The sequence below is a fragment of the Eretmochelys imbricata genome, chromosome 1 (assembly GCF_965152235.1).
Source record: "Eretmochelys imbricata isolate rEreImb1 chromosome 1, rEreImb1.hap1, whole genome shotgun sequence".
Taxonomy (NCBI): domain Eukaryota; kingdom Metazoa; phylum Chordata; order Testudines; family Cheloniidae; genus Eretmochelys; species Eretmochelys imbricata.
This window is the reverse complement of record NC_135572.1, coordinates 236,954,143-236,976,262: the sequence shown is the minus strand read 5'-3', so window position 1 is coordinate 236,976,262 and position 22,120 is coordinate 236,954,143. Positions and strand designations below refer to the sequence as shown.

Here is a 22,120-nt window from a genome sequence, read left to right as displayed (position 1 = left end):
CAATATCTACTGTTATTAAATAACTGCTGTCTGCCCCACCTTGTATGTTCTCCCTGTAATTTCCTGTAACTATGAAAACCTAAATTAATAGATGTCAAAAATGCTTAAACATAAACATCAATATTATGTCAAAATTATAAAAAAAAACCCCTGAATTCTGCCAAGCCTACCTAAAATATGGTCATATATTCCCCTCCCTTTAGGCAGCATGGAGAGGAACAGTAAAACCCCATTACAAGAGAAAAGGATTGGAAGGGTGCAGAGTATGTTCCCTGTATATTCTCCAACCATCTCTTTCCCTTCACAGATCACCACAGGGGAGTTCTCCTCAGAAGCAGAAGAGGGAGAAGGGGAACAATTATTCTTTGTAGTAGGTTCCTTACTCAGTAGAATTTATGATTCATTCTGAGAATAAGGAGGGATTAAGCATGGGCTTGTGAGCCCTCAGCCTTTAGCAGTATAGTGTGTGCTGCACTGACATTTGTGAAGGGAGCCAGAGTATAATGCAATATTCACTGGGTCTTTGCTGTGTATTCTTGCAGATCTCAGGCTTACATCATAAATCTTGGCCATGATCCCCACACCGATTTTATGCACAGCCACGATGGCACTTCTAGGGAGATGAGTGGTGATAAGGTTGACCTGGGGATGTTCAAGAGATGTGCATTTTGGGGGGCCTCTGCTCCTCTTCTATGATCTTTCTGGGTCCAGCTCATAAGCTAATGAGGAAAGTTCCGTTGACTTCAGTGAGAATTGGATCAATCCCTTGGTCATAAATGAAGCATGTGACCAACTGTCAGGCCTCTCCGATGGAACGACTTACAGATAGTACAATAATCAAGTTCACAACTGGCCAATGCTTTTAGACTTACCAACTGTGGGAAATTTGTTGCATCTTTAAGTCTATTCAATTGGCTAGTGTTTTTTCAACAGCTAACCATCTAAGTATAGTCAGCAGTAATATGAATATTTTTTTCCAAGCACTGAAGAATTTATAAGTGCTGACTAGAAGAATATACAGCCAAGAGATTCAAACTGTCAGGACGAATATTGGCTAACTCTTTCATTCTTTCTCCTTTTAAGATTTTCATAATCTTCTATGAAAGTTAGTGCTTGGGAGAGATGCCAGAGAGATATTCCGGGAGACTGCAGTCCTGGAAAGCTGGAAAAACTCGCCTACACTGCCCTGTCAAGGTGCTTCTAACCAAAATGGGAGATGGGGCCTGGTTAGTCCCTCAGTCCATTCAGTCTTTGGCCTCTGTGCTGAGTCTGAAGAGAAGGCTGCCAATTATGATGGTAGATTTTGTGACCCAGGTAAACATGTACCAAAAACTGGACTCAGACCACCAATACATTTCCTAGAGACTGCCTAGCAGCTATCAGAGGGTAATAACTTTTGGTCAATACTAGCTTGGGCTGGTAACCTATGGTAAAAATCTTACATTTTTTATGTTGCTTTTTCAGCAGCTGAGCTTTTATGGCTGGGCCTATTCACTTTGTTCCCACAAAGGTGACTGTCCTATCTTAAATAACAGGTATTTATTTACAATATGACTCATTTGTGAGTTCGTAAGACAATGGCCAAGATCCTCAGCAGGTATAAACAGCATAACGCCATTGGTTTCAGTTGAGCTACACAGTTTATACCTACAGAGGATCAAGTCCATTTTTTTTATCATCCCAAATTCTCTGCAAAGTGCCAAAGCTTTTCTCAACAGACATTTGGGCCTGATCTGATGCCCAGTGAAGTCATTTTCATTTTTCATATTTTCATTTACTTCTATTGGTATTGGATCAGGCCCTTAATAAACCTAGAAAAGTGAAAACCTAGAAAAGTCCTTAAGTGATCAAACACCTACTTTTACTTGACCTAAAGGAGAAGATGCTGTCTTGGGACGTGAAGGCTGAGAAGGTAACCGTGACCCAGGCTCAGCAGGGGTAGCGGGCTTGGAAGAAAATGCAGCATTGTTCGCGGCTGGAGTATCTGATGGCATTGTCACTACTTCAGAGTTGAACTTCTTCAAAAAATCACAGTACTTCAGTTTTCCATTGGCATCAGCAGGCACTGTTTTCCAGAGGTTTTCAAACTAATGGAGAAGCAAAAGACCATTTTTGTAAACACTAGCTGGAAAAGTATATTGCATACTCAGACTGTTACAGAGAATGTTGAAAGGAAAATGAGAAAGTGACTTGGAATGACAGGAATCCTAGGGCCCAATTTAATAAAAAAATTACAGCTTCTCTGTAGAAGTCAGTGTAAGTCTGGGAAAACAATGAAAAAGGGATTTTGTAGGACATTTTTTAATTGAACTGGACCCTTAGTGAGCTGTTTAAGACCATTAAACCTTCTGATTAGACACAGTGACTGTGCTACAGTATATAAGAATGCTTTAACAGAAAATGTAGATCAAATGCATGGTGCACCTGCATCCTGTCTAAGTACCATAAAGCAAGTTTCTCATTCTACCAGGTGCACCTCAATTCTACTAACATCTCAACAGGCTGTTCAGATTTTTCAGTTATTGTATTTGCATCAACAATTTGTTTCACTCTGAGGGCAAAAATGTCTCCTCGCAAAACTTAAATGAATGCTGTAGGAAAACTTTACAGCAGTTTACAGCCTTATATAGGTAAAATACAGTGTCATGAACTGCATCGGTATAATACACACTATTATTTCAGAAGAGATGGGGCCAGATTATGGTACCCTTATCATAGGTCCTGGAACTAGGGGTGCTGGGGGTGCTGTTGCACCTCCCAGCTTGAAGTGGTTTCCATCATATACAGGGTTTACAATTTGGTTCAGTGGCTCTCAGCACCACCACTATACCAATTATTCCAGCACCCCTGAGCCTTATTATTCATTCTGAATAGCACGTCACTGCATGAATGGTCCCATTGATTCCAATGGGATTACTAGTAGAGTAAGTTAGTTGAACTACCTCACTATTCCAGACTTGTCTATTTCTGTCAAAACTAAAATTTCAGCCTGTCTTTCTCTCATGAATGTCTAGCCATAGCTCATGAGCCATCATCCTCATAGACTCACCCATCTCCTTTCCTGATCACCATGGATAACACCATTATCCTGACAGTCACTGAGGCCCACAACCTGGGTGCCATCTTTGACTTGGACCTCTCTCTAGATCCTTACATCCAGGCTATATCTACATCTTGCAGATTCTCTCTGCATATCATCTCTAACAGATAGTCTTTCCTATCCATCCACACACACTCTTGTCCATCTCACCCCTTGATTACTGCAACAAACTTCTCCCTGGCATTGACCAATGAAATCTTGCCCTGCTCATATTCATTCAGAATGCTGCTGCAAAGGTCATGTTCCTAGCCTGTCACTTTGCGTCTTCCCACTGGTTCTGTCTTTTCTACCATACCAAACAAAAGCTATTTGTCTTCACTTTGAAGGCCCTTCACCCCACCCATCTTCTCTCACTCACTATCGAGACATCACACCTGCCTTTGATAGACCCATTATGTCAACATCCATGGTCCACTTGTTAAATTTTCAAACAGGCACCTTGTGGTTTCTCCCGTGCTGCCCCATATATTAAGTGGAGCTCCCCATAAACAGCTGCAAAACTATCCTTAAAACTTTCCATTTCTGTGATGCTGACCAAAAAAAAATAAATAACGGGCTGCTGGTATGCTGATACCACTGCCTTGCATGCTGACCAATACCATCTCATGGTTTCCTTGTATTCTCTGGTCTATCTGCATTCATCTGTTGTCTCTTGTCTTATACTCAGATTGCAAGCTCTTTGCGGCAGGGCTCTTTTTGTTCTCTGATCAGACCCCAAGCTATGAGCCCAATGGGATCTGATCCATGACTAAGGCTCCTAGGTACTACCACAATCAAATAATAATAAAGAATCTGGCCCAATGGCAACATACAGAATTCTAAGGACCAGACTGCAATAAACTTATCCACACTGAATAGTACTTTATGCCACAAGTAGTTCTGTTAACTTAAATGGGACTACTCATGGTATAAAAACTAAACAATGTAAGTAAGGGTATCACACTTCACAGTCAAATGAGTCACACTAAACCATGCTTCAGTAGGCAGTAACACTCCTTTTAAGGCCTTCATTTCTGATTTTTTTTCTAAATATAATCAAATTGTGAACCTTAAACTGCTCTTGACTTAAATCTTTTTTTCAGCAGTGCTTTACAAACATTAAATATTACAGCCACTTTTGGGATGGCATATAGCAACAGTTGAGTTCAAGAAGAGAAGAAGAATGTTCATACAATGGAAACTGCAGAAAAGGAGGGAGAGAGTTTTAGGTAGGTACACTATAAATACTTGACTGGAATTTGGCAAGAGCACCATGGCTAACCCCTCTACTTTTACAAAAAGGTCCATGACAACAGAGTCTTGATTTTTCCATTGCCTCATGAAGAATGACCAGACCACGTGAAACTTATTTTTAATATGAAATACTCCATCTATAGTGTTACGCGGATTCCAGCTGAGCCTTTCTAATAGTAATTAAAAATTGGGCATCATCCAGAAAGGGATAAAGGTACCTTCCTTCGTGTCCCTATCCTGGCTATGACCATTAGTAACACTTGAGTAAAGACTTTGAGCAATAACAGCCTTAACAGCAGGGTCTTGTGTTAAGAGCAGAGATTGCTGTATACAGATTGGAAAAATCTGCCATGGCAATGTCATATAGATATATATAAGCATGCCTTTGCAGTGCCTTTCAATATTAAAATATCACCTGGAGAGACAGAGCTTGATTCTTTCTTACATAATATCTGGCAGTATAAAGGGGCCTTTGTATAAATGAGAATCAGGCCCATTCTGCTAGTTGTTTTAGGGGTGGCAGAATTTCCATCCCAATATTTTTATTTTGTCATCTGCTTATTGAGCCTTTTTAGCTGTAAAACACTCCCACTCCCCCTTGACTACTTTTTTACTCTAAAGACTATGGAAGCCAAGCTGGAGGTTTCTTCAGCTGGAGAGGGGAGGGTTTTTGCTCCGAAAAAGGGAAAGTGAAATACTTCATACCTTGATACTGGGCACTGCCCATTCTCCCTCCCAACCTAGGGTCTGGTTTTAGGCCCATTCTTTAACTGTCATGTTGAGTGTTTTACTTGGAATGAAGAAGTGTTTGGGGTTTTCTGTCAGGACTTTCCTCTGGGGTTGATGTTCCAGGCTCATTTCATAAGTCATATTAATTTTATATCGTTCTAGTTTTTTTAAATCAAAATGTAGTCCAGGGCTCAGTCAAATGCCTCGTCAAAATCTAAGTATTACATCAACACTATTACTTTTGTCATCCAAACTTGATATTACAAGTTGTTTCACAGAATGTATTTCCCATAAACTCATGTTGATTGGCATTAATTATATTACCCTCCTTTAATTCTTTATTAATTCAATCTTGTATCAGCTGCTCCATTATCTTGCCCAGAATCAATGTCAGACTGACAGGCCTATAATTAATGCTAATGTTTTGTCACAGATATTTTTAGTAAAAGTCACGGACAGGTCAGGGCAATAAAGAAAAATTCACAGAAGCTGTGATCTGTCCATGACTTTTACTAAAAATATCTGTGACAAAATGGAGATCTGCAGGGCAGCTGCACAGCAGCTAGGAGCTATGGGGGGTCCCCACCGCCTGCAGCAGCTGGGGGCTGAAGGGTACCTCTACTGCCCGCAGCTCCAAGGGGTCCCCCCACCAGCTGCGGCGGCCAGGAGCTTCTGGGTACCTCCTACAGCTCTGGGGGCCCGCAGTGGCCGGGAACGAGGTGGTTCTCCTACCATCTGTGGCTTCAGGGAGCTTGTGGTACCCTGCAGCTCCCTGCCCCCATGGGCAGCAGGGAACCCCCGGGCTCCTGACCATCACAGGCTGAAGTCACAGAGGTTGTTGGAAGTCACGGATTCCGTGACTTCCACAACCTCTGTGACTAAACTGTAGCCTTACCTATAATTACCCAGGTCATCCCATTTATACCTTTTAAATACTGGCAGAATATTAGGTTTCTTCCAGTCTTCCCCATTGTTCCATTGATTGTTATCTGGATGATAGTTACCTGCTGATTCAAACATGTCTAACGTTAGTAAATGCTGTTTAACATCCTCCTGAGATGGAATGAAAAGTGTTCTCATATGATATGACTACATCATCTGTTTTTTTTCTCATATACAGAAGAGAAATATTTATTCAACACTTCTGCCTTTTCTGCATTATTATTGATCATTCTACCATTTCCATCTATTAAGGACTGATACCATAGTTGGGATTCTTTTTGTCCCTAATATACTTAAAAACCGTCTTAGTGTCATCAACTCTGTATTAGCCATAGATATCTCCTTGTGTCCCTTTGCTTTCCTTTTCAATTTTCTATAATTCCTAGCTTCTGATTTATGTTCATTACTATCAAGTTCCCCTTTCTTTCATTTATAAGATATTATTTCCTCCACTGTTGGATTGTGGCTTTTGGAGCATCTAGTAAAGTGTCCTTAAACAATTCCCTCTTATCATTCACATTTTTCTGCTTAAATTCTTCCTCCCAGCTGATTTGGCTCACGATTGTTTTCAGCTTTGTGAAATTGGACCCTTTAAAGCACCAAGTAGAGATAGTTCTGATCTGGACTTTATTCTGTTTGCACATAAGTATGATCAAGTCATGATCACTCATACTTAACCTACCATTAATTTTTAGTTCTGTGATCAGTTCCTCTTTATCTGTCAAGACAAGGTTTAATACAGAATCCCCCCTTTTTGAGTTAGGAAATTGTCATCTATAACATTTAGAAACTCCAAGGATGTTTTAGTACAGGAGGCCTGAAACCTCCAGCATATGTTACTCTACCTGAAGTCCCTCAAGTTCACACAGCTTTTTTCACTATACATTATAGATAAGTGTATGAGAAGTCAGTTATCCTGTTTCCTAGTGTCATCTGGTGGTCTGTAGCAGACACCAACTCATAGCCATCTTGTGCTTTATCTGTAGGACATTAATCCATAAGCATTTAAGACACTTTCTTCTGAGTTACGAGTGACATGGAAACAGGTAATGCCATTGTTGACATAAAGAGCCACTCCTCCTCCCATTTTGCCCACTCAATCCTTCCTAAATAGGTTATAATCATTATTTTAACATTCCAATCATCCAAGTCATCCCACTAGACTTCAATAGTACCAACTAGATCAAATTTATGCCATAGGGCCACAGTCTTGGCCACAGTTTGTAGTCCAGCCTTGAAATGCAGGGACTTGGAAATCCACAGATGTATCTGCTATGAAAAAAGTCAATCAGGACATTTTGTAGAAAGCAGTGAGGAATTCTTTATAGTTTGGAGGATCCACATTTTTTCAGGGTGTCGCATCATGACATGGCTGCTCTTGTGAAGCAGGAAGGTTGGACAGCTGCTGAGCTGCTGAAATCTCAGCTCAGGCTGCCTTCTATTTTTCTATCCACCCTGCCTTTGGAGCAGAAATCCCATTCTGACAGAATAACAATAACTCCAGCCAAGGAAGCTGCAGCACTATCCACATTTGGTTTAGCAGATACAGAATCTGGGAGGAGGGCGAGGGGCTGGATTCCATTGTCTCAGCACTGCAGGCTAATCAGAGTCATTCTTGCCAAATTCAAGCTGCAGTCAGGGCATAAAAAGCTCCACTGAGGCTGCAGCTGATCCAGTGGGAACTTTAGAAATGTAGCTGAGCAGTGGAAGAAATTTCCTAGAGAGAAGCCCCAAACCACTGTCACTTCCTTAGCCCCAGGAGGATGAGAGAGCAAACAGCTGCTGAGAAAGAAGATTAGTTGCTTAGCAACCAGCCAGCAACTAACTCTTACGCCTGCCTCTGTTGTTATTTATTATTTGTGTTATTGTAATGCCTGGGAGCTCCAGTTGTGGCTCAGGATCCCATTGTGCTAGGCACTGGACAAACACAGAACAAAAAGACAGTCCCTGTCCCAAAGAATTTACAATCTAAAGTCTATGACAAGAGATAACAGATGGATACAGATAGATCAACAGTACAAGAAAACAATCAGTCTGAAAGAAGCAGCAACAGAAAACTGCAAGTACCTGCAGTACCTTCATGCTGCATGACAGCAGGATAAAGAGCACCAGTTTCAACTTCAGAGAACCAAGGAACCAAGGGCACCCCAAGCAGAAGGAACCCAGAGCAAAACGTCACACTACCTCCCAGCCAATGCACCTCAGCTGAGGGGACTGAAGATCAGACATAGCAGCATACCCTATCTGCAAGGAACCCTTGACCAGATGTCACTGAAAACACAGGCTCAGGGACCTGTATGACCAGGAAAATGGCCAGTAACTGGACAGTTTTCTGTTTACAAATCACTTATTTCATGGGGAACATCAGTACAATCCAAAGAAGAATCTGCAGCAGTGTCCATCCAGAAGAGGTTAGAATGGAGCTGCTGAACTGTGCCAATAAGTCTTGGTATTCGAAGACTTTCAACTTTTATTTGCCTTCCCCCTGATTGTTAGTTTTCCCCCTGCTTTGAATTTGTTTTTAGAATGCTAAGGGGAGCATGGAAACCAAAGCCACCAGCTTGCTGACTGATGCTGGTGAAGCCTCCTCTGGAAGCTCAGTCAGACAGTAACGTTATTAACACAAGTAAATGACAGAAGACACTTATGAAGACTCCAATAAAGAAAATGAAGGAGTCCTTGTGTACCACTGCCAGACATCATGGATGAATTCCCACAGTTCCCTCTAGGAGCTGATCTCTTAGCCAGTGCCTACAGAAGTAATCTGAATACTCTTGAGTCATTCTCAAGAACAAGAAATATGGTTATTCAACATATGTGAATATGAAGAGTCAGAGAACTGAAAAATTGCAAGGAACGCAGCTGTCTATGAAGTGGGTGAACTATAGTTACCTTGGCAACAGTAAGTCAGTGCAGCACATGGTCCTATGGAATATATTTCTGAATCAGGGGCTATCGAAAGCACATCTTGCACCTGAAAAAATATTCACTGAAGCAGTCAAGCAAATGTTGGAAAATACAGTGGCCAAGAGGGTATCTGTCCAAGAGAAAAACACCTGATGGCAAACAAAAATCACAAATGATAAAAGGACTTTTACAGATTTCTCTGTTGATATGGAAGTACAGGAATTTAATGGAATCAAGATGGGATAAGCTCTTCAGTCAAATTGTCTGCAGATTTTGCTAGGGAGCAGGGCAGAAACTTGCCACTCGAGCAGAAACTCCTGGAGTCCTTGTGGCTCAGACAGATACAATGTATTCAGTGTCCCTTGGAAAGCAAGGCCGTTATGCCAGCCTTGCAGAGGATGTAATCTCTGTCTCTGCATGACAAAGTCAACTCAGCTGACCTGTATGATGGCTGATGTGGGAACAGCAGTACACCTGGACTTGAGAAGTCCTTGGCTCAGGGAGATATAAAGACTACTACTGTATCCAGACACTGCACAGGGCACAAGGATGGAGGACTTGCATCCTCTCCCATCTTGTGCACCAGTGTACAGTGCAGACCTAATAAAGTCCTTTGAATAAAACACTTACAGCCAGATCCTCAGCTGGTATAAAATGATCTAGCTCCATTGACTTAACTGGAGCTATGCCTCTTTACATCAGCTGAGAACCTGACCCTTAGACCAAGCTGTTTTGACTTCCAACCTGGCTTGCAGGATCTGGCACATAGAAAGCTTTACAAATAGTCAGAAGATGCAAAAGAAAAAAGTAGACTTGGAGCTCAATTTTCCCTTCATATAAATGGGTGTAACTTCCACTTAAGTCAATAGGAGTTGTGACCATATATTTTAGGGCAAAATTGGACCCCTGGGACCAAGTTCTGCTTTCAGCTACATGTGTGCAATTCCATGACTTCAATGAAAGCTGCACTGTGTATCTGAGAACAGAATTTAACCAGTAGAGATCCTGTTGAGGCACCAGAAATGAATGGTTATGCAACAAAGACAGAGAGAATCCTCATCAGGACTGTAGGCCTAAGAGTGTGGCTAAAGATTTTTGCAACTGAAATGTGAATGTATTCTGCTGGTACACTAGTGTAGGACGTACTACATACTGCTTACCTTTAGAGAGCTTGCAATTATTGTAGTTCACACACATACTCAGATAATATTGAAAAAGCAATCCCTCATACTTGCAGCAATAAATATTCATGAAATAATGTTCTCCAATTCTTTTTGTTTTGCACCGAAAATATCAGGTTACTTGCATATACACACTAGCATGTGTACGCACATCCCTATACTCTATGCCAATTTAGTTAGCTGTACACTTAAGTAATCAATACTTTTCGTACTTGTTTGTCTGTCAGAAGCAGAAAGTGACGGTTGCAAATACCCCGGAAGTCCTCTTTTGATACTGTATTAACTTTCTCACAATCGATATCTTTGAACTCTTGTGCAATGGTATTAAAGCGAGCAGTCACTACTTCTTGTATACGCGTAAGGATTTCTTTCTTTGACAGCTCCTGAGAAGATTTAGGCTGAGCGACTTTCTGCCCTTCCTCAGTCTAGACAGAACATACACACAAAATCAGTGATGGATTCACAGAATAAATTATAAATCGTGGTGTGGCCTTCAGCCAGTCATAGTGGGGAAAGTCGATGGAGAAGGCAGCCTTATAGTTCAATCTATTCCAAGTAATGCCGGCATATACCATGAAAGAGAAAAAGGGTCATGTTAAAAAGAAAAAAATCTAAATTGACATAACATAAAGGGTGAAACTTAAGCCAATAAAAGCAAAGAAATTCATTTGCTTTTACAGAGGTCTAAAAAATGTCTGAGCTTAAGGTAGCATGTCCCTCAACCTCTGATGGAGGTGCCACTGGCTACAAATTACTACATCCCATTATGAATTCTAAACATTCTTAATAATACTTTATCTTGGAAAAAGTAATCTATAAACTTGAAACCATGTCTGCTGTAAAAAACTGGTCAAAAAATGGTATATTGCAAAATAACCTTCAATAGAGTTTTCATCTTGTATTTATCATTGTATTTATTACTGTATGCTTTTGTGGGCAAACTATGGCTCAGATCCTTAGTTAATGGAGCTATACTGGTTGACATCAGCTGAGGATCTGGCCCCCACTGAAATCGAGTGATAAAATACAAGCTTAAAACTTTTTATGTAACCATGGAATCTTTTAAACATAGTCCTAAAATCAAAATTTGCTATCAGATGAGCTGCAGAATGCTTTGCTGGTCATTTGAGCACTAGGACACAAGCATTTTCATCCATTACAAGCCTAGACAGCAATCTCAGCCACTCCCACATATCTTATTGAAAAGTATTCTTCCCACAAAATAATAGAACAATGTCTTTTGTTGTAGTAACTGACAGACCAATCTTGACCCCAATTGTCATGGATCTCTAGGGCACGTAAGACCCCCAAACTGTGTAAACTGTACAATGGGATGCTCGATGTTAGTAAAAGTTAGCTCAATGTGCAAAGTTCATTGCCTCATTGGTTAGGGTTAGGGTGAAAACCGATGAAGTGAGCTGTAGCTCACAAAAGCTTATGCTCAAATAAATTTGTTAGTCTCTAAGGTGCCACAAGTACTCCTTTTTGTTTTGGTGAAAAGACACTGTCTTTGGCCCATACAGATCCTTTAAGGTTCCCCCAGATTCCTTTAAGAAAGACAGTGAAGAGCCCATGTCTTTCCGGATGTCAGAGAGGTATTGTGCATGCTCAGCACCTTCCTAGCATCTGATAGCCATTTGAGACTCTCATGTGGGCCCTGCTACTCCAGTATCTAGGAAAGAATTTGGAGCCCATGTAAGTGCTTCATGGGTGCCCTAGAGAGGTGCTTCCTCCTTAGGAGTTTCTGTGGCTGTAGAATCCATGCAATCTGCAGAGCTCCTAGGTCCAGGCTTGGGCTCTGAAATCCTAGAGGAGGTCCGTGAAGCAAACTGCCATTAATACTGGCAAATCAGTATAAAAAATAGTACTTGTTCCTATCTAGCACTTTTCATGAATGATCCAAAAGCATATAACTGATATGAACTACGCTGCACAGCTGCTCTCTGAGGCAGATTAATAGCTGTTGTTATCCCCTTTTATACAACTGGGTAAACTCCGTTACAGAAAGGTTAAGAGACTTACTGAAATCACACAAGTTAGTGGCAGAGCTAGGAAAAGTATCCAGGACTCCTGACTCCCAGTCCAATTTTTTAAGCATTGGACCACAACTCCACTGTATAAAGCTTTTAGAGGTGTTCAAGGTGGGACAATGAGATGTATATTGTAGATTGTCACAGCTGGTGCATTAAGGTGTAACTTTTTCAGATTTTCCAGTTGTCAGAGGGAGCTTTGCAAACAGATCTAGTAGCCATCTTTTTTGTTGCTGTTATTCTAATTTTCCTTAACATTAAGATGGATCAAGTCTTATGTAAAACAAAATTAAATGAAAGTTCTTGAAATAAATAAGGAAAGCTAGACCTCCAAAAAGTGTCATTCTCTCAAACACTCCCGAGCAGTTAGATTTTTATTAATAATGTCCTTTGCCTTATTACAATAATTAAAAACAGAAGTGCAGTGCTTTGCAGTTTTCAGAATGTTTTCGAAACCTAGAAAGATCTATTGTACAATGCCTGGCAGTCTTCATTCCGTAACTGCAGCATGGGCTCGATTCAGTGTCTGCATGCATAATTCCACTTCTCATATTTCTTCTCTTAATAATGCAGCTGTAATTCTTATCCTGCAGGTACATTTTATGTAAAGTGTGGTTAATACTGAAAAGTGTTATTTGCAGTTGAAGATAGTGGTGTCTTTTCTGATTAGGTGACAGGTTTCTTGTAGTTATGGAAGAAACATATTTTCTGTTCCATTCAGTTATAATGATCATGTGAGAAGTGACAAGGAAACTAGAGCACAAGACCAAAAGCCATCTGTTTCTTTTTTTGGTATTTAGTATTGCTTAGAGTAGCAAAACTTGTTCTTTTAAACTTATAAATGTATAAAATAAAATACTTACATTTAACATATTTTTAAGAAATGTCCTTGAATTAAAAATGGAAGTGTTCATAATAGCTTTTTTATATATTAACAGTACTTGCTAGCATAGCTATAGTAAAGACAGTTGCCATTTGTGTTATGAAAATCCTGCTTTCAAGAGTTTAGAAATTGCACTGGGTTGAAGCTTAGCATGTAATCCTGAAAACAAAGTATTTCCTTTTCAAAAATAATTTAATTATTTTAAATATAACTCCATATTTTGTAGTCGCTGAAACTGAATTTATAAAGAGGACTTGGCTTCATTAAAAACTGAAGTTTTCTGCTGCTTTTTAGAGGTAAAATTTGAAAGCGTTGAATATGCTTTTAGCTGCACAGTTTTAATTAATTTTAACTTTTTGAAAACGTAACTCTTTGGCAGCAAAATGGACTTCTGTATTCTGTTGTTCATAAATAAATAACAAAACACAGCAGTTATTTACTCTGAAAACTGGCTACTCCAAATACACAATGTTTGGTGGGTTTTATTACTATGCATTAGTCTTCCACTATATCTACCACACAGTGTAGATTTTCAGCTTGCAGAATGCTACTGATCTGAATAGGAGTTTAGATATAGTAATATGTACCAGGGTTAAGAGTGTGTCAGATTTGAAAATGATACACTGAAAACGAAAGTTTTGTGCGTCTCATACACTTGTTTTGAACACAGTTGCACTGACACGCACCCACGCATTCCATCTCAGCAATGTTTAGATGCAGTATTATTAGTATGGAAGATCAGATCAAAAAGAAACACAACCATTATACAAGAGACTTTAAAATAGGGGAAATATTTTACTATGGGCCCAATTCTGCCCTCCATTACAGTAAATGTCTACAATTGCTTTTTAAATTAATGAGATTTACACACAATCAGCTGAGTGCCTAAAATGTTTTTACAAAAGAAGAACATATTAATAGATTTGGACTGATCAGCCCTTACCTCATTCCTCATCCTCTGATGGAGGTGTCACTGAATACCTCTCTCACCTGAGGTCAGAGAACCCCAAGTTCTTATAAGTTTAACTAAAATAACTATGGAATTAAATAACAATATTAGTCAAATTCTACTTGTAATCAATTTTCAAAGCATTTACTGTGGGCTAGATCATGTCACAATGATCTGCATCTGTAAAAGGAGGGGGATCAGCAACCTCCATTATGTTTTTGACCACTAAGGGTTATCTAGAGGTTCAGGTTAAGAATATGGAGGTTTTGGGCAGACAGGGGGTGAAGTTGTAGGTAGGGGGAAGATGAGCTTTGCCTCACTTAGCAGCTTGTAGGAATGCCACAGGAATGTTAATGCAGCCTGAGATTGTACTAACTCTCCTACAGTGGCCTCTCAGCACTGGAGAACCCCCTGGCTCTTCAAGGAGGTCTGGGGGAGTGGAGACTGCCACAATGAAGATAAACCTTGTGAGTGTTAATGTTGCCAGGAAAGGAAGCCCAGAGCCAGTGGAGCAGCTAATTGCAGAAGCCCTGGCCTGTTGGGGGTAGCAGGGAAGAATTCTGTCTTCCTAAGCACTACACAGGTCCTCTGAACAAGGGCTATTGCCTAGGGCTTTGCACAGAGGTCAAGGTCCTTTGGTCACAAAATAATATCAGAACTAACATGACAGATGAGATGGTTCTCAAATCTCATACATTTGTGTTTATGTATGCATAGGATTAATATACCTGTTTCACCACTCCATTAACCTCTTGTTATACTGGTGTAACTACCAAATTACACCAACATAAAACCACTTTAAAAAAGTAACTTTTTGGGTTTGTCCAGAGACAGTTTTTATAGCTGTGCAACTCTTCCCTCCGGATCCTCCCTCTCTTCTCCGGCATTTCTCTGTCTCCCCTCTCTGACTGTTGTGAACCCTGATTGTTGCCCCTGAATCTCCCTTTCTAGCTTTTTCATAACCTCTCTCGTCTTCTTTAAGTTTTCCTGCCTTCTGGGTAGTGAAATCTCTTATGCAGACCCTGTCAGTCACCTCCACCTGTCCTGGAATCCTCAAGGCCCAACATTCTGCTGGCCAACTTTAAAAGGGCCATCAAGGTAAGAGAGGTGAACTTTTAGAAATCTTCCATACAGGTAAAAACACTGAATGAGATGAAGGCTAGATGGACCTTTGATCTGATCCAGTATGGCCGTTCTTATGTATGTTTTCACTTTTCCTCCCTGAAAATCACTTTACTAGTTTAGCAGATCCTTGTATATTTTATCCAAGGCTTGATCTTGGTCAAATGCAGCTCCCATAAGCTAAATCCTGAGTGGTGCATTACTCCCTTCTTCTAATGTAGGGGAGCTCCAGCCTGGCCCTATTAGCCCTGAGGCTGGCAGGCCCTAACCCTATCCTCAGCTGCTCCATGGTTTAGACTAGTGGTTCTCAACCCACTGCCTACAGGCGGCCCAATCAGCACACAGCTGTGGCCCGTGTGTCATCCTCAGGGCTGTAACTAGGGTGGGGTGGAAGGGGCACTTGCCCCAGGCACAGAGCCAGCATGAGGGTGCAAAAATTGGGTGATGCAGGATTGGACCCCGCATCAGCGCCCTCCCCTAGCAGGATCAGGCCCACCAACATCAGCCCTCCCCCAGCAGCATTGGCAGGAGGCCAGCGTGCTCAGTGCCCCCACACCCTGCTGGTCCAGTGACCCCGGCTGGAGCAGGCTCCCGGCACTAGGACTGCAGCAGCAGGGGAGCAGGGTGGGCTGCAGCCAAGGTAGGGGACCAGCGCGCGAGGGGAGGGAGGTACAGAGGGCTAGGGCCATAGGGGGTCAGGGAGGGGGGCAGGTGACTGGGATCGCAGGGAGATGGGAGTAGCCGGTGCATGTGGGACAGATTCAGGGCCGGGGGGGGACGGGACTGGTGGCAGTCTCTGGATGGGGGAATTAGATACTGGGGCAAAGTTCCTGGATGGATGGGTTGAGTGCTGGGAGGCAGTCCTTGGGAGGGCAGTTGCTGGGGGGCAGTCCCTGGGTGGGGGGACTGGATCCTAGATGGGGCAGTCCCGAGGTGGGCTGTTCTGCCATGGATAAGGTACCCTGTCTCTGCAGGGCAGGCATGTGTGCCAGTCCAGTGTTGGGGGGTCTGGATGCTGGGGGGACAATCCCAGAGGGGTTGGGTGATACGGGGCATTCCCTGGCTAGGGGGTCATTCTGAGGAAGGGCTGGGAGACAGTTTCTGGCTGGGGGGGTTGGAGGGGCTGAGTGCCTGGGGGCAGTCTCTGGCTGGGGAGATGGCACACCACACTGTGCAGGGCTCCCATCTTTGTGGGCAGACTCTGCAGCCATGCTCTCCGGGCGCTCAGCCCAGCCGCTCCACCAGCAGCAGTGCGGAAGTGAGGGTGGCAATACACCATGCCCTGCCACCCTGGCAGCAAATTAATTAATTTTAAATGTTTTTGGTAGACATTTGCCAGTGTTGAAATCAAAGGTACTATATCGATTTGAATCATGTTGCTGTCATATAACAAATACTAAACCTTTTTTTTTTTGGTAGATGTACAGGTAATATACATATTGTGTGGATACAGCTCACATAACACATAGAGAGCTACGTATGTGCCCACAGTGGTAAATAGTCCAGTGGTCTGGGCACTTTACTAAAGGCCCTAAGATGTGTTCTTCATGGGTTAGCAGTATCACAACATAAAATGTGGTCCCTTTCTCAGCTATTACTGTACCACCAGCTCACTTTTAGATCGCTGCTTTGTAATATCAGAGGTAAATGACCCAACCAGAATTCTTTCTCACCTCCTTATCTTTATCCCACTCCAGTCATAGTGCTTAAAATGCTTTACATTTCTTTAATCTTATTTTTGACAGTATACTCATGCACCTCTACAGAAAACTCTGATTCAGTTGACATCTCATTCATCTAAATCAGATCAGACCTACTGTAGTTTGTATTATAGAGAATTAATCAGAATATAAGTCTCATTAGCTTACATCAAAACCATCCAAAGACCCTAACGATGAATACAATTTTGAAATAATTTCCCCAGGATGTTCTCACCTCCTCTTATTCAGCAGTTTTCTAAGCATAAGATATAGTTTAAACCTGTATAGCTGCTGGGCTTGTAAATATTTGCCTTTGTGGTTGAGGGTTTTATTTATGAGGTGCCATTTGAGACAAAAGTCATCCCAGGCCCATATTTTACTAGTTCAGTAAATTTTCCATACTCTAATGATCAAGCTAAATACTTCACTAGTTACTTTTGCATATGTTTCAGTGATCAAGCTGTATAACATAATGATCAGACTTCATAATGTGATTGAATGAGTTGCAAACCTCATTAATTTAGCTAAATACTTTACAAGTCAAAATTATTGCATATTTGGAAGAGGTGAATAGTTTAATGACCAGCCTCCCCTTGCAACTTGTGCTCCAGCCCAGATATGAGTGTGGGCCCACAACGGGATGAAATTGCAAAGGAATAGAATTTTCATTTGAACTCAAATTGAAAACATCAGATTTGATGGGATCTAGAAGCTGACCTGATACTATGGATCTGGTTCATATTTTTTTTAAACAAAATTCTCCCATCTGGCGAGATTTGGAATTTTACTGATGGTTTTATCTCATCTATCCCACACACAGCACATTCAAGAGCCAGGAGAGTATTGATTCACTGAGAAAAAAATGCTGTTCAAACAGAAGCAATTTAAGGTTCAATCTTGTGAAATACCAAGCACCTCCAGCAAGATATTGAGCATCTTATTTCCTGCTGAAGTAAGTGGCTTAGCAACTTCCAGGAGTTACTCAGCATCTTGAAAGATTCAGCACTAAAGAAGTTTCTGATGCAGTCTTCTTATGGGCCTGATCCTGTGAGGTCCTGAGCTTTTTCAACATGACTTAAGGAGTGTGGCACCTTGGAGGCTCAAGATATACCAGAAACAACACTAGGTATCAAAAATAGTTATCTAACGTTAAAGCTTGCTAAAGGATGATTATTGCTGCATACGAACACACTCATAAAACAAATACATTATTGGGTCTGGACTAATGGAGTTGTGAATAAGGTATTTTAATTCTATGCATACATGAACACAAATGTAACAAATCTGAGAACCAAATAGTCTATCATGTTAGTTAGGATATCATTATGATGAAAATGTAAATATTTAAAAATCTTATTTTTTTAAAGAACTGTAATTAAAACTACTTTTACTCTACCAGTACTTAACTAGGCTTTTCCTGCTATTATGAACAGTGTAACAGACACAGTACTATAAATGTAAATGCTAAATTTACAGACAGTAAATGTATTTCAAGCCATCCTATTAAACTATGGACACAGTTGCACTTATAATAAACCCTAGAGTGAATCTAAATATTCCTATTGATAAGTGACATATACATATTACAAACATTTTGAAGCTGTTTGTGGGTTCTCCTTTGTTTGAAAATTGCAGTCCTTTTCTTCCTCTTAAGAAAGAACCTAATCCTGCTATTCTTTAATGCCTAACAGACTTTTTGATTTGGAATATAAACAGACACGAAGTAGAAATCTCATTGGTTTTTCAGTTGCTACATTATGACATAATATTTAATTACCATATAGTTCTGTGTGGATTTGTTTTGCACAACATTCTATTATTGCCATGGTAATAAAATAAAAGGCTTTTTATATGGTTTTCCATTGGATGACAATTTTTTTTCATTCTATTGTCCTGCAAGCATATATTTTGCCAATGAAACAGTCGCTGCTTTTTAAGGCATAAGATGCAAGTTATTCTATTTTTTTCAAGGACTACTATATTAACTGATACAAATAGTTTTTGATTCTCTTGGCCAAATTTAGAAGTGAACTGCAAGGGGGCATAATTTAGCCTCCCTTGCACTCAGTTAGATTTATTTACACCCATTTATCATTGTGTAAGGGAGTCTATGGTAGGACATGCAAAGCAACTGGAAGAAGGTGTAGGAATGTGTAAATTAAATAGAATGGAAACCTCTGTATACCGTCTTACCTGCTCTTACTTCCTACATCTGGGTGGGGGCAGGGAGGTTCCAAATTGTTAAGTGGGTGTGAGTGTAAATCTAAGGTCCTCATCCTACGTCTGTGTAGAGTCCCATCAACTTCAGTGGGAGTCCAAGTGGGTGTAAGTATCAGATAACACAACTGGGCCACAATTAAATGTAAGTGAATCTTAAGTAAGCCTAGAGTGAGGCTAAGTTTGTGTAACACACTCTTTGAGGGTGTTGGAAGAAGTAGTAAATTTCACCAATTGAGACTTCCTCTGTACTTAATCAAACTCACCTCTGAATTTGGCCCTCTGTGGTGTATACATACCACTCCCATTTTAATACGTTTGTTCAGAGCAGAACATTGGATTAATGACTGAAAAAATGAATGAATTAAATAAGCCTGTTCAAGATCCAAAATCAGTCATCTTTCTGTAGTTCCCTATCCTTACTAGTTACCCTATTCTAGCAAAGTCCTCTGTTCCCATGGAGTAATTTGCAGAATCAGTGCCATAATTTGCTAATTCTAATGAATGTTCTTTCTTATGAGAGACCCTATTCACTTGTCCTTACTCATTGCTTACTCAACAGAAATTCCCAACATCCCATTGACTGCAAGAGACATTCAAAGGGAGAAGTTGCACCTTACGATTTATTTAGAATTAGCATGCTTATTGAATTCATTCATTTTAAGGCATTTGAGTTCATTTTTAAAAGAAACAGCTTACAGCTTGGTAGCTAGACTTACCTCTAAGAGGAGATTAATATTTTTCATGAAAAATTTCCAGTCTACTGTATGATTTTCATAAATCCTTAGCTTCTTGAGTAGGTGCCTGAATTGCCTATCCGATAGTTTAAAGCAGAAATGGTCAAGTACCTGGCGGAATTCCAGTGCTTTAACTGTCCCAGTGCCTTCTTTATCAAACAGAGAAAATGCCTGAGAAAGCAAAAAGGAATGTTTCTTAAAAAACACTGACTCTTTCAGAAGTGATTTCTCTTTAGCATGGCCATTACTGGGTGGCTACATAGATAAAGATATATGTATAGATAAAGGCATATGTGACATGTATTCCTCTTTTAGCTACAGGTATTTTAGATTTGAAGAAATGAAAGAAGTTTACTGAAGCCCCACTGGAAATGAAAAGTTTATCATTGTCTTGAAATCCAACAAGTTTAAAAATCAACCAAATTTATCCTATATTTTTGTGTATTAAATAAATAATTGTTTCTCCAATCAATAGAATCTTCCAAAAAATAAGCATTCAGTGAGAACAGATAGACATTTTATATTTGATTGCTTGGATGCCCAAATATACAGACCAGGTACAGGTTAATATGAATTCCCCTAAGCCAAACAAGAAAGGATACAAACAAAAATGTTTGAGACATCCACCCCCTGTAGAGTGCCCCCATAGAGAAAATTTGAGTTGGCTATGCATACTAGTTTGTTTTCTTTCTCCCAGCAGATGGAAACTTTTGACTAGATAAGCTAATGTTGCTTTTTTCCCATTCTCCCCCCTCCAAAGCACTCTGTGGGAAAGATCTCCATTCTCAGTATCTCTTGGAGATGCAGAGGTCAACCTGTGAGCAAATAACCTCTCATCTTGGTTCCCACATTCTTGCTCTTCCAGGTATTAGGGTTGCCATCTGTCAAGGTTTTCCTAAGTTCATTCCTTTTTTGAAGGTAACTGTCCTGGGAAATCTGGAAGGGTGCTCATTACACACTGCCATCTGTCCAGTTTTATGGGCACAGGATCTTCTCGGATGTTCCAGTTTTTTGTACTTCAGAGGTGGCAATCACGAGTTCCCGAAGATTCTTTCCACAGGAAATGTATTAGACTGAATTCTGCTTCTGGAGCGGACACTGAAGAGAGTGCAAAGGACCAGAAGAGGTATCGAATTCTGTAAGCAACTGGTGCAGTGAGAGTGAATACTGGAGTGCAGGGGAGCCACTGTGTGTGGCAGGGTATGCCCACTGTGACTCCACCCAACTAACAACCACTTAACCAACTTTATCTCTGCCCCCTTGTTTTGTTTTACAATAAAAATATGCAGTTGAATATATAAACAGTGATTTTACATATGTACATATTTTGTACAAATTTGACAAGAATACAGTCCGAGTCAAAGTTCTATAGGTTCTTTCAGGATGTGATGTTTTGGTTTAGTAAAATAATTTTATGAATAGAATTTCATAAAATGACTTTACAAGATGGTGTTTTTAACTGGACTGTATTGTGTAGCAAATAACAGGTTTTTTTTATAAAATCATGCTGTAATATATTTTAATGTTAGAATACACTGGAAATAGATCCCTTGAATAGGAAATGGGATTCTATGAATTCCTAGCAACTTATTTTGATCTTTGCCTATACTTATGAGAAATTTTAGGGGCAAAAATAAAGTTGGGTTGGGCAGAGTGAGCCAGGTAAGCCAAAAGTGATTGGGGAATGATTACATGGCAATGAGGACTCCGCTGACACCCTTCTGTATTCATTTTCAGATTTTTCAATGGTTGTGTTTTGTTGGCGATGTAGAATTTTTTTGAAAACTGTATGATAATTTTGGAAAGTTAGCTAAATTCTGCTGAACCACACTTTTGACCTCCCCTCTTTCTAATGAAGGTTTTCCTTTTGAGGCCAGGTGGATTAGTATCTCTTATTACACATGCAGCAGCAACCCTGACTTTGAAAGTGACTGCACTAAAAGCAGAAGCAAAGGAAGACTATTCTATTCTTCCACATCAAAGGAAATGGGAAAAGATTTTGCCTCTCCACAAGTCCACCTAGGACATGTTGGACAAGGGGTGATTCTCCAAGGATAAAAAGTCTCAATCCCTTAAATTATTTTAGCTGTCCTGTAGCATCCTAAAAGACAAAACAGATGCCTTATTCAAACCCAAAATGTAGATTCTCAAATCACAAAATCGAAACATTACATTCTCAGTAGACAGAACAATGACACCCAAAGACCTCATGGATTAAAAAGTGGATATTGCCCTTAACAGGACACATAGTGGGAATCATTAAAAAGTTAACAAATTCTATACCAGGCTATTGAAACTACTGCAATACTTCCTATATTAATAATGTTCAGTGCAGTAAGGCATTTATACCTTACCATGGGAAATGCTTACTACTTAAATGTGACCATTGT

At 40.4% G+C, this 22,120-nt stretch overlaps 1 protein-coding gene across 1 annotated transcript in view; it reads right to left on the bottom strand.

Annotated features, from left to right (window-relative positions):
* EFCAB6 (EF-hand calcium binding domain 6) overlaps positions 1–22,120 on the bottom strand; it is a 135,556-nt gene that overhangs the window by 9,011 nt on the left and 104,425 nt on the right. The window contains exons 24-26 of the mRNA XM_077807448.1: positions 19,713–19,901; positions 10,305–10,517; positions 1,860–2,087 (exon numbers count right to left, since the gene is read on the bottom strand). Of these exons, the coding sequence (XP_077663574.1) occupies positions 1,860–2,087; positions 10,305–10,517; positions 19,713–19,901 (630 nt within the window). The remainder of the gene's footprint in view (positions 1–1,859; positions 2,088–10,304; positions 10,518–19,712; positions 19,902–22,120) is intronic.